Source organism: Clupea harengus, chromosome 20 (assembly GCF_900700415.2).
Source record: "Clupea harengus chromosome 20, Ch_v2.0.2, whole genome shotgun sequence".
Classification (NCBI taxonomy): Eukaryota; Metazoa; Chordata; class Actinopteri; order Clupeiformes; family Clupeidae; genus Clupea; species Clupea harengus.
Genome location: NC_045171.1, coordinates 26,609,979 through 26,624,160, shown reverse-complemented (window position 1 = coordinate 26,624,160; position 14,182 = coordinate 26,609,979). Strand labels below are relative to the sequence as shown.

The window sequence follows — 14,182 nt, the reverse complement described above, 5'->3', positions numbered from 1 at the left end:
TGTTTGCAGACATTATAATTTATACAATTAAGACCTTTGTCAGGTTTTTAATGGCACACACGACACACTGGAACACACACGTGCATATATGGAGGGACAGGACACACACACACACACACGGAGGCCTGAGGTCGCGGTGAATTTATTTTCTGCTTTTTCCCATCCTGGACCGTCCTTACTCAAGGACCCCCCAGGAGCAGTGAGCAGCTTGTAGGGCTTGGGGACCAAGTGAAGTGAACTGTCCATCTTTGGTCAGTTCTGTTATTTTGCATGTTTTTTCTGTTGGGGTCCTTAGTGGAGGAAACCCCTTGTGAACACGGGGTCGGGGAGAACATGCAAACTCCACACAGAAAGGCCCGGGAGATAGCCCACCTGAGCACTGTGCACTCTGGGGAGGGCCTGCCCCCGAGAGCCAACAGCGCCCCATGCAGGAATCGAAACCATGACCTTCTTGCTGTGAGGCGGCAGTGCAAGCAGTGCAAGCAACTGAGCCACCGTGACATTAGCCATGTTGCCATAGATACGCTACATCATGCCCTCTGACCCTCAACACTGGTGCACCGCAAGGCTGTGTGCTATCTCCTCTTCTGTTCTCCATCTACACGAATGACCTGAGATCTCACCACCATCTGTCAAGATGTTCAAGTATGCAGATGACACCACCATCATCGGCCTAATCAGAGATGAGGATGAGTCTCAGTACAACAAGGAAGTGAACTGGGCTGGTGTTGCAAGAACAAGCTCCATCTTAACCCCTCAAAAACTAAGGAAATAGTTGTGGACTTGAGAAGGAGGCCTAACACCAAAGCCTTAGTTAATATATTTGACCAGCCCATAACCCTTACAGACTCCTTAACATTTCTGGGCTCTTACATCAGCCAAAACATGAAATGGGATATTAACACCACCCATCAAAAAAGCCCAACAAAGACTGTATTTCATCAGACAACTGAAAAAGTTTCATGTGAACAAACACCTTTTGGTGCTCTTCTATAAAGCCATCATAGAAAGTATCATCAGCGCATCAATCACTGTCTGAAATGGAAGAAACTAGAGAGTGGACACCAAAGCCTCCAACATGATTGGTTGTGGCCTTCCGTCAGTCATCTCCTTGTATGCTGAGCGCAGCTTAAAGCGTGCAAAGAAGATAATCAGAGACTCCTCCCATCCAAGCCATGACTTTTTTTTTTACTTCTGCCTTCTGGAAGACGCCACAGATCCATGCGAGCTGGAACGACGCGCCTCAATAACAGCTTCTTTCCTTCTCAATCAATCAATTCAATTTTATATAGCGCTTCTCTATATACCCGAAGTCACTTTACAGAGTCCAGTAGTCATACCTACTCCTCAGTAGCCACAGCTGCCCTGGGGAGCTGACAGAAGCGTGGCTGCCAATCAGCGCCAACGACCACCACCAACATTCATATTCATACAATGCAATGCATGTCTTTATGATGGTGGGGGAAACCGGAGTACCCGGAGTAAACCCACGCAGGCACGGGGAGAACATGCAAACTCCACACAGAAAGGACCTGGACCGGGATGCGAACCCAGGGCCTTCTTGCTGTGAGGCGACAGTGCTAACCACTGAGCCACCGTGTTCTTCTGCTATCAGACTTCTGAACTCCCAAAGCTGACTTTTTCTATTTATTTTGTTCTACCCCCATCTCCCCCTCCCTTCTGGACTGAGCTACCTATGTTAATGTTTATGTTAATGTTAATGCCATTAGCACAACTTCAGTGTGGGTTATTGCAAGGACACCATAGATAGAACAATGTACCACCGATATCACAGCTGTAATCTTACTATTGCTGAGACAGTGTGCAGGGTAGTTCCTGACCAGTGGTCCAGGAGAGAGAAGAGGATCTCAGTGGACAGGATCCCTTCCTTTTTTACATTTCAGTTTAGGGAGGACATGAATGCATACACAGGGGCGGCCCTAGCACTTTTGGCGCTCTAGGCGAGCTTCACTCCTGGCATTTTTTAAATAATTTCTCATTTTTTTTTTTAAAAACCACACCACTAGCTGCAATAACCCGTAACTCGCTCAAAATGCTTAAAGTCTCAAAGGTAAATAATTACAGCAGTAAATAGATTACCACCACCAAAATGTCCAAAAAGTCATTTTCTAATGGTTTGTAACCAAGACAACCAAACCACTGTGTCATTCCCTCATGCTGGTCTGGCACGTCCTCTCTGGCTTGGTGACAGGGCGTTTCTGTATGAAAAGTCAGGTGCACGAGAACGTGGGTTCAATTTAAGAGTGCACACTTTGGCAGTTTTAAGAACTCATTTCTAGGCGTTCATGAATCCGCCGGAGATATTTTCTTAGGTTGGTCTTTCGAAGTCCGTAAGAAGATATTTAAGAAGACACTTAAGAAAATGTTCGAGAATAAGGGATGTTTGAATAAGATGTTTGTAGACTAAACAGAATAAAGTAAAGACATTTTCAAAATGTAAAAAAGATTTTTCATGTTTAACTTCGAAATGTACTGAGAAAAACTGTAAAAGGAGTATTGACCTTTACAACTGAATACAAATGCAAATTGAATTGTCATTCATTGACATGTCATTCATTGACATATTGCATGACCAATTTGTACACTGAATTGCCAGTTGCGAAATAATTAATTAGAATAAAGAGGCCAAACAACCATGATGAAATACTGTGTTACGTCATCATTACATTTCTGAAGACTTTATAGTGTTGTCACATCGAAAGTTCTAGCTCACCATTAACAGTAAAGGTAGTAAGTTAGGTAAAAAAAAAGTTCTCATATTAGATTTCTCTGGATCGTTTATTTAGCTAATTTGCCAGTGAGCTGGCTTACAGTATTTTCGATTGGAAACTTTTGAAGTTCTATTAAAATGCACTTTTTCAAATGAGCTCAAGCTAAGCTTTAGCTAAGCTAACTGGAAAGCTATTTGGACCTTCAAGCTGGACAAAACCGGACTCTAAGCACTTTAGACACTGTGAATTTGTCAAGAAGTTAATATAGCCTATGTCACATCAGCTATCCCATGTTGTTAACTAGCAAACAAGCAAACCCTTCCCTTTTGTTTCCTGTTGTGCTGCAGATTATTCTCAGAAAATACTGTAGTTAAGTTCCTTACGTCTGAACAAGGCTTCAAATAATGTTAGTCCGTGAAAAGTGCTTTTAATTGCCAGAAATGCTCAAGATCGCTATCAGCATTGAAAGGTGTCATCTGAAGGACAGTGAGATTACAGTTTATGTAACTAGATTTACTCAGAACAGCCAACCAATCATTGACCGAACCAGTTCATTTATATAAACAAATTGGCACCACCGTTGCTGGGCTTTTGCAATGGTGAATGGGTCCTCTTTAAATTGCATTCATTTTGCCTCATGCATGACTACAGCAGTTATGCCCCTGAACCCCGCAAGCTGCAGTTTTCACGTTTTAACAAATGAGGATGTCAAAACCAACGCGACACATTCTATAATGTACCATCTAGATATGATAACCCTGGTAGATATGATACCTACATAGGCTCTCATTCTGCCAGACTATAGACAAACTCTGTTTTATTCATCTTAAAGCGTAATGTGTTAATAATTATGATAATCATAATAATTTTGGCTGCATAATCTGTCTTTAGCTGGGCGAGGGTCTGCTACTGTTGAGCAATCACACATTGCAGTTTCTTGCGGAAATGCATCTCCAGTTGTTGTTATTATAACTATTTGCCCTGTTTTTCTTGACTCGTTTCCACCCATAGTTTTCCTGATACAGGTTGTGGGGGTGCTACAGAGGTAGTCATAGTTCATCCTGGAAGGGCTGTAGGGTCATCTTATTGTTCAAATGTTTTTTATTGAAAAAGGTAATAAAATCGTTACAAGTTAAAGACTTGCACCCTGGGAATTAAGGGGTCTATGGCTGGGAATTAAGGGGTCTATCACTCTTTGGCTCTCTTCGAAGGCGGTCGCATTTTCTCTCCCTCTCCTCCCCCTGACCTTCCCTGCTTGGCTTCTATCGTCTTGTCTTGTCTTGTCCTATACTTGAGAGACTCTCTCCGCACCGCTCTTCGAACTAAAAATCATGGATTTGATCAACTGGTCTCTCAACGAAATTGACACCATCTTCTCGATGAGAAGCTTGGGTTTGGGGGAACCTGACTGTCCTGCCGGGACGTTCGCAGCTGGCTACTCGATGGACGCGTGGGAGAAGTGGCGAGTCGTGTGCCTGGCGGCCCTTTCCGTGGAGGACATTGAAGACATCTACCTATTCGGAACCTTGATTACAGGCTTTCTGCTGATTGGATTAGGCGGAACCCTGGTTTATCGGAAAATGTATGAAACGGTGACAGCTGTCAAAAGCCCACTAAGGCTGCCCGACATGATTGAAGCGCTGGGCAGAGCTGTTGGCACTCAGACTGTGGCTATACACCGCGATATGGATAACATCCTGGCGGCTATTAACCGCGATATGGATAACAACACGGAGAAGTTCACGGCTTTGCAAAGGAAATTGGAGCAATTCGGAGACCGGACGGAATAGGAGTAGACGAGCAAATTGGCGCCTACTCCCAAGACCAAACAACCCCAATCTTATCTGCTTTCGGCCCCCTCAACCAGCACTGCCTTGGCCAAGGCTGTTGCTGGAACAACAACTCCCTGAAGATCGCTGCAGTGAGACTCTCTTGCATTCCCTTCCCCCTTTCCACAGACACCTGTGGATTGTTTGTCTCAGTCCAGGACCTTTCAAGGATGTCTCCATGGCAACGACAATCTTGCGGACTGAGAATCTGTCTGATTAGGCCTAGGGGAAGGCGACAATCCAGGCCTACTCATACTCGAACTTTCTACATGCATACATACACACATACACATTACTGATATGCATTCACCACCCCATGACCCCCATCCCACGCCTTCGCCTGCTTCGTACCCCCAGGGTGACAGGCGGGTCTGTGACCATAGCCGAATATGGCTGTTGGACCAGATTGCTGCTTGTTTGCGCTGGCTTACCTCCATCCCCCCTCCCCCCTCCCCCCTCCCCGTTGCAAGTCTTGAGTTCTGTCATGTTGTAAAATGTATGTGCTTATGTGCTGAGGTGTTTTTTTTCCTGCTCCCACACTGTACTCCTCTAGGAGCATAGTCTGGGGGTCGCCTTTTTTTTCTCCTCCCTTTCCTCATGTTATGCTGCAATTCTTCCCTCAACCTTGTCTTCCCGTCCTGTCTACCCCCTTGTCCGATGGCGCTTGTGTAGCGGCCGTGGAGATCTCGTGCAGGAGATAGTTTGGTGATACTATAGCCTGCATGGAGAATACCAAAACAAATTCCTAGTATCTGTATACATGGCGAAATAAAGTTGAATTGAATTGAATTGATGTGGGCAGTAGGGGACAATTTATAATACATTTGAATACAATTGAAGATATAAGATGAATATAACCCTGGGTCTGACCTTGTGAAAAGGTGAAGTATGGATGATAAAGATGATATTTTACCATAAATTACCAACATTCAAGATAGAAAATTATAGATAGAACATTTTTGTTTTTGTAAATTCGGTGAAACCTGGTCATCATTATTAAAGCAGCACAACGGAGGAATTGCTAATCGCTAACGAGATGCTAGCGGCTAACCTTGCTTACTTTGACACTATGACAAACTAGTGAGTCAACAACTTTCCTAACACAGTCAAACATCAAGCTAGTGCAACACAAGACAAAGCAAGACGGCAAATAAGTTGCTTACAAGTCTGGCAGAGAGTAGTACCAGGGCGGCTTCCAAAAAATTACATAGCGCAGTAATATGCCCACGGACCCTGGTATGGCATTGGCACAGAGGCCAATCTCCATATTAAACGTCATTGTAGCACCCCAATGTTTTTAAGCTGTTATTTTAAGGTAAAATTGCTAATCCTATCCCTAACCCTAAAGTACAATTGCTACATACTGTTACTTTAAGCTCAGCCGATTAAAAATTTAAATAAGTCGTATTTGCTTGTATCTATTTTTTAAAAACATTAATTTGTTTAGCCACATTAGTGTGGTAGCCAAATCTATTATATGCCACATTCAGTGTTTGAACCATCCTTGAGAAATCCATCCACAACCTCAACAGTTGCTGCACATTTATTTTATCACAATGACACTGTTTTATCAAAGACCTTCCAAACAATTGATTTCTGCTCTCACCACCCTTCCTCTGCTTTATCAAGTGCACTAACTGAAAAACAGGTGCGCATGAGAGCTAGACTAAAACCTGAGATCCTCGGGAGGCTTATTATGTGGAGTAGGCAATCATTTGGGAACTGAAACACTGTTTCTTCTCCAGTGCCTTCCAAAACACTCTTAGCCCTGTTTCACACTGACTGCGTTGCGTGTGCGTTGCGTTACCTGATGAGTTTTCATTTTGCTGCTCATGTTAACAGGTTAGAGCACATTTCCTGTGTGAGCTGTGAGTCATGTAGAGTTTGGGCACGCAGTCTATTTTCCACACCTGAGGTAAGTGTGAGGAAAGTGTGAGGAAAGCAGTTCTCAGCTAAAACAGACAGTAAAAAGATGTTTTAACAGTCATGTTGACATCATGCCAGAAACATTACATGAACTGAAAAGTCAACTGTACAAGTAAATGAAAGTACAACTGATCTACTCACATGCCTTAATGTGTCTCAGAATTAGAGGTAGGGTAAGCAGATATCTGTGTGTTCATGAGTGTGCCTTTTCTATCCACGCACGTGCCTCTGTGTTCTCAGTGATAAGGATTGGGGTGTTTTGGTTATGTCTACAAGGCCATAGAGTCGCTCCAACTCCTGAGTGCATATCCTGTGTCAGTTAGTATCTGGCCCCAGAGTGCCCCCCCCCCTCCCGTCAGATCTAGGGTAGTTGAACTAAGACTTTCTCTGTCCCAGGCAGATAAGCTGGTGAATCTTTATGTGAAGCCATGCTCTCTCTCCCTTGATTGTAAATTGCACATTGTGTATTGTAAATAAAACCTTGTTCCTGATTTTTCTATCATTCCCTGACTGAGGTCTCCATTCCTGTGGTAAAAAATACTATCACAGGTCCTCACTTTTTAGATGATGCCAAACTAATTGTGTATTTATGGCTGTTATCAAAGGCAAACTCACGCACACTACATTTCAATTTACAGCTGAGTTGACAATAAAGGCATTCTATGCTATTCTAAAGTTCCATACACCTGGCCAGGCAGCCTCTCTCTCTCTCCCTCTTCTTCTATATCCTGTTGCTAATGCTTATACTGAGACCATAAAGTGATAAAGTGGCCATATTACTTACTGCTTACCTAAATGTATCTCCTTACCTGTTTATCAAATTGATGTAACGAAATGTTCTCTCTCTTATAGCGTGACCTTTGCTTGGAAATGCTTATGGATGTGGAAACATTGTTCCTCGTCACCATATCCATCAAGTACATTTACGCATACAATATCTTCGCTGTGTGGGATGCTGCTGTAGTCTCTCCAGGGTAAAAACCCTTGGCCCACATGTACCCATCCCAACCATACTGTAATACATTTATTCTACCCCATACTCTGTGCTAGCATTTCCTGCAATTTAAATAATGTCCACTATAGTTCCACATAGTTTTCTGTTCCTACTCTACGTACCCTTATAATGAGCACATTATATACCCACTAAGCTGTTTACTCACCCTTATAATGAGCACATTATATACCCACTAAGCTGTTTACTCACCCTTATAATGAGCACATTATATACCCACTAAGCTGTTTACTCACCCTTATAATGAGCACATTATATACCCACTAAGCTGTTCTACAATATTTTAATGCTCTGTCCCCACCTTTTCCACTATCAATTTTGTATGTATCATGTATATACCATATGATGTTTGTATGTATTATGTTCATTTACTACATGTATGCTAGCATGCTCGTCATGCTACATGTACGATTTCTTCTGTTATGTTCCTGATGGTCCCCCCCCTTCTTTTTCTATCCCTACCCAGCCGGCCTCCAGCAGATGGGGCCTCCCTTATGTGGCGCGGTTCTGATTAAGGTTTAACAGGGAGTTGCCATCTGCCATGTGGCCATTGTGCTTGATCTAAAGGGGGCTCAGGCCCAGGGTTCTGCACAGTGCCTTGAGAGCATTCGATTGTGTCGCCACTATATACATCAAATTGAACTGAAACAAAGGAGGCAATATTAGGATGTCATTTGATTGTGTCGCCACTATATAAATCAAATTGAACTGAAACAAAGGAGGTCATATTAGGATGTCTAAACATTAAGGAAGTACAAACTGAGCCTCTCTCCTTTGACTCCATAAAAGAAGCAGGAGATTTAAGCCTTAATCCCACTTTTAGTTGACAATAATCATTGCTGTCTAGGGGAATCTAAGGAGGTAATAAGGAGATCTCTTTTCTCTTTGGTCCCTCTCTCTTTCTGTGCAGGCATTAACAATTCTTTCTAATTTTATATTTATTTTTTGTTGTTAAATTAAATTTTGTTCTGCTTTGCAAACACTTTCTATCAGGAAATGCAAGACTAGTTTACGTTCTCATTGGCCAACAAGCTTTGCAAATTTAAGGTGTGTTTCACCATGTTTCACTCTTGATGGCTTCTAACGTCTGGCATCTTCAATATCTGTTGAATGTGAACTATGAGTTTATGTTCCTCCTGTCTGATTTGCCTTCATTTAAACTTCATATTTCATCACTTGATACTCAGACTCTTTGGCTCATTACAGTGCATACAAGAGAGAGAAGTTTTTTCCGTGTGAGACTTTTCCAAATATTGAATACCCAGGTAAATGTTTCATGCACATCCGTAAAAACTGTGATCAGTTATTTAAGGATGCAGTTAGAGGTGTTTTATACCACTCATCTGAGGGGAAAATGTATTTCAGTTCTTAACGTCATTGTGGATAGCAGGAAATGTGATATATACAACAAAACTAATAAATCATATGGAGGGATGAGTACTTTCCCTGAGTATGTGAAAACAGCAACTTTTCTAAGTAGGATAACTTTCTAAATATATATTTCTATTTACATATTTTCTATCATTTTAATAGCACATCTCACAGACATACATATGTAACAAGTATGACGAGGAACAGTGCAGCTTGTTAGCCTTTTGTGTCACTCGAATCCTGAGTGTTCACAGACTGCTGCTTCTTCTCAATCCCTGTTGCACACATCATTCGGCTCTTGACTTTTTTGTTGGATGTCATAATGAGAAAGGGGCTGAGGGAGGCATAGCAGGAGGAGAACCACACTCGCATGTCCGCCACCACGGGGGGAACCTGTTCCACTGTCAGCATGTAGATCCAGATCACATTGTCTATGCCAAAGAATACCGTGTACAATGTCACGAGTGTGATCACCGTCTTTGCCGCACGTGTTTCCATGCCTGCGGCACCCTGACTTCGCTGTATACTGCGTGCCTTTCGGGAGTGGCGATGGAGGACCAGCAATATGTAACCACTGGAGCCGAGCATGAGCCCAACAAACACAAAGTCCCGAACTGACACAGCTATTCCATTAATAACATACGATAGGCTATCACGGAAGTCCACATAACAGAAGCCAAGGTTGAGCGTGAACGCTGGCACCGTGCCGTTTCGGGGTGCAATGGAGAAGAACGGTGCCGCTATGCACACGGCCATGTTGATGAACCAGAGGACAGCAAATGTTGGAAAGACAAGGCCAGGGAGCCTGATCTTCAGTCTGTCCCAGCCAGGCCCAGCTGGGGCCAGCATGAGAGCCTGGAAGACGCTGAGCATGCAGGTGATACAGACAGAGAGGGCACGGGCGATACGGTACGAGTAGATGACCACCTTGCAGCCAGCATCATTCAGGAGGTTACTTAAGCCAAAGACAGTCATGGTCTGGGGGACACAACGTGTCAGCAGTAACATCAGGTCGGTAAAGGCCAGATGGCACAGGATGACGTCCACAGGAAGCACGTGTGGTTCGAGGAACACGATGTGAGCGTAAGCCACCAGCACTAGAACATTCCCCAGGACGCCCAAACCTGTCTGCAAGAGGAAGGACACTCCCTTGATGGACATGCACAGGTCCATAGCAACAGGCCCAGAAGATCTATACAACAGAGATGAAAACAGACATGTTTTTTAAGGAAACTGAAAGTAATAAATGCTTTTAATTTACTGTGATCTGTGAATGTGTTCTAAACAGTGCTTAATGAAAGTTCTGATATAGTTTTAGTGCCTACCTGTGACTCCGGCAGATTCCCCTTTGACAAAAGCAGAGTCTCATTTTATAGTCTGTAGCACACTATGGGGAATAAAGGGTTCACAAACAAATGTGGAAAACAAATGATGATTGACAATTAAAAAACAAGGACATAGTGGAGAGATTGTGCAGCAGCTGTGGTTACGTGTGTGTTTGTTTGTGTATGTGTGTGTGTGTGTGTATGGTGTGTGTGTGTGTGTGTGTGTGTGTGAGTGTGAGTGTGAGTATGAGTGTGTGTGTGTGTGTGTGAGTGTGTGAGTGTGTGTGTGTGTGTGTGTGTGTGTGTGTGTGTGAGTGTGTTACGTGTGTGTTTGTCTGTGTGTGTGTGTGTGTGAGTGTGTGTGTGTGTGTGTGTGTGTTTCTGTGTGTGTGTGTGTGTGTGTGTGTGTGTGTGTGTGTGTGTGATGGGAATTAGTGGCAGTACAGTAGAACATACATCACCACTCTTACATAGGACCCTGTACTTCAATAAGAGCAATCTCTTGGAAAAAAAATAGATACGATGACTGTATGTTAAACATTTATAAAGAACTTTATTTGCTAAACAATAACTCCAAACTACAAGAAAGGTAACATCAAGGCCTCTGGTTTGCTGGTGGGGGAGAGAGTGGGGTGAGATGAGTCAGTGGGTAGGTTGACACACACCACCTGTATCCAGGGCAACCATACACAATGTTGGTCACATGACCCTTTTATTTAGTTTGTATTTTTCATTTTGCTCTGGAAGAAAAAAAATCAAAACATGTGGATGACTTGGTAATGCCATGTAATTACAGACCGGTGAGCGGGCACTGGAACGGACTCTGGAAACAGGAAACGGCTTGTGGACGGGCGCCATGGAAACAGGAACCACCTTGTGAACTGGAGCCACCTGTGGAGTTGAGCCAGATCCAGAAGCACCATTCCCTCCCTCACTTTCAGGCACTTTTGTGCACTGCAGATTTAGACAGGGGAAATGCCACTGAGTCTGCCACGTAAAGAGTTTGTGGCAAATTACTGGCTGAACTTGGAGGGACCAAGGGATAGCGCCACCTGTAGGTACAATAGGTACAACAGTGACAGTTACCACTAATTACATCTCAACTAGTTTGTGAGCCAAATGTGATACATGAATCAATTCTTAGCACATTGTTTGTTAGCGCAGCTGGACATCTACTCGTGTGGCAGACTAGTGGCAGTGAGGTGAGTGTTAAGACTTCTTGTCTAGTCTAAGAGTTGAATATAACGTTTTTGGCATTGATATTTGATATTATTCTGGGTTCAACTAATATTGCAAAATTATGAATGATTGCCAACAGTACTGTGCTCACACGGGGCACCACTATACATGGGCACCAGAATAATGTGGGCACTTTTATAACACGACACTCTCCTCTTGCCTGGACCAGCTTGCACCCATTCAAACTAAATCTGTCTCCTTCACACACTCCGACCCCTGGTTCACTGACGAGCTGCACCGCTTAAAATCTAAGGGACGTCAGCTTGAGCGGCTCACCAGGAAAACAGGTCTTACTGTTCATGCGGAGGCATATAAAGAACACCAACATCATTACAAGAACCCCCTCAACTCCACCCGCTCTGCATATTACTCAGGAATAATCCAGTCTGACTGTGATAACCCAAAGGACACTATTCTACACCATCAACAAACTCCTTTAACTCCTTAAACCCAAGAGATCAATCCTTCACAGTTGACAAATGCAATGAATTCTCATGTTTCTTCCTAAATTAAATGTACACTATCCACATACAGTTGGCCTCCTCCACTCCTCCTGGAACTGGACCTGACCCCCACTGCTGACAGATCACAGCTTCTCATCATTCACTGAAATGTGTCCATCTGAAGTGGTGGCTGGTATGAAGTCATCTACCAGTGCCTTGGACACGTTCCCCTCCACCCTCGTCAAGGCCTGTCTCTCCACACTCTGTCCACTCTTCACCAAAACTGTAAACTCCTCCCTGTCTTCTGGCTACGTCCCCTGCACACTAGAGCTTGCCGCAGTACCCCCATACTCAAAAAACCTGGACTTGACCCTGACTCCCCCAATAACTACGGCCCTTTCTCTTACCTGCCCTTTCCTCTCAAACATACCGGAGAGAATGGTTGCTACTCAGAAAAAATCCCACCTCGACTCCAATGACCTCTATGAGCCTTTTCAGTCTGGTTTTCGCTCAAAACACAGCACTGAGACTGCTCTGATCAAAGTCACAAATTACCTACTGTTATCCTCAGACTCTGGTTCCATCAGCATCCTCATCCTTCTTGACCTCAGCGCTGCCTTTGACGCCATTAACCATTCCACACTCATCACACACCTCAAATCCACCTTTGGTATTACTGGCACTGCCCTCTCCTGGTCCCAGTCCTACCTCACTGACAGACATCAATTCATTTAAAGTAACTACTGCAAATCGACTATAGTTCCTGTCACCTATGGCATCCCCCAGGGTTCTGTGCTTGGTCCCCTTCACTTCATCCTCTACATGCTCCCACTTGGACAGATCCTCCGCCGCCATGGCCTCCAGTTTCACTGTTATGCCGACAATCCTCAGCTCTACCTCTCCTCCAAGACCATCACTTCTGCCACCCACTCAACCCTCATCACTTGACTAATGGACATTAAAACATGGATGCAAAGAAACTTTCTGAACTTAACTGTGATAAATCTGAAATCGTAATCATTGGCCCAGACTCCTTTACCCTCCCCACTCAGGATTTTGCACTCAATATTGAAAGCTCCATTGTCACCCCCTCCACCCAAATCCGTAACCTGGGAGTCACCTTTGACCCCACCCTCTCATTCCTGCTCCATGTCAACAACATCACCAAAACAGCCTTCTTCCACCTCCATAACATTGCCCGCCTCTGACCCTCACTGTCACCCACTGCTGCTCATTCATAGCATTTATAACATCCAGGCTTGACTACTGCAACAGTATCCTCTATGGTTTCACAAACAAAGTCCTTAATAAACTCCAGTACATACAGAACTCTGCCGATCTTACTTACCAGTACCCGCTCAAGTGACCACATCATCCCAGTCCTCCATGACCTTCCCTGTCTCCTGCAAATACCGAGGACCAAATGCCGAACCTGGGGTGATAGGGTGTTTTCGGTTCGCTGCCCTCTCCCTGTGGAACTCATTACCACACCACATAAAAACTGCCCCCGCACTGTCATCATTCAAAAAGGCCCTCAAACCCACCTCTTCAGCCTTGCCTTCCCCAACTACCTACTCCCACACCCCCCCCCCACACACACACACAAACATCCCATGTTTTTATTCTTTTCTTTTCACCTTTTTATGTCTTTATTACAGAGTTTATTGTTTGTTTTCTTTCATCACACATTATCTAAAGCGTCTTTGAGAACTTTGAAAAGGGCTTTATAAGTCTGATGTATTATTATTATTATTATATATATATAAAGGCTGCACTTGTAACGGCAAAAACCATATTGATATACTATTTCTAACCGAAACCTGTCTAAAACCAGACAAATTCCTACCCCTCCGAGTCATGTTAACTGCCACGTGCAGGATGTGGAGGTGGAATAGCAACAATTTCCCATGCCCACTTTTTTTAGTATTTCCCCAAGACCTGAATTTAAATTCCAATCATTTGAAGTTCTCGTACTTCATCTTACACATCCAAACTGTTAAACCATCCATTCAGTCACTCTTGTGACACTATATAGACCACCTGGCCCCTACACTGAATTTGTATCTGAGTTTTCTGTCTTCCTATCCACCTTGGTTATAAGTTCTGATAAAATCCTCATAGTGGGAGTTTTTAATATCCACATAAACAATGAAAATAAGAGCTTTACAAGCTCCCAGATAAAAACATCAGCTTTAATTAGTCAAGTAATAGCGCTCTATGACGTGGATGCCCTGAGAGCGGAACCACACAAGCAGCTTTCATTGTTTGGGTGCCACCGATGCCCTTGTTGGAGTGAGATATGCCA

General features: G+C 43.7%; 1 protein-coding gene across 1 annotated transcript; it reads right to left on the bottom strand.

Annotated features, from left to right (window-relative positions):
- Positions 1-8,523: 8,523 nt before the first annotated feature.
- On the bottom strand, positions 8,524-10,043 carry LOC105898147 (olfactory receptor class A-like protein 1). The gene has a single exon (XM_012825154.3). The coding sequence runs from the start codon at positions 10,041-10,043 to the stop codon at positions 9,087-9,089; it is 957 nt and encodes a 318-aa protein (XP_012680608.2). The 3' UTR covers positions 8,524-9,086.
- Between the last annotated feature and the right edge of the window lie 4,139 nt (positions 10,044-14,182).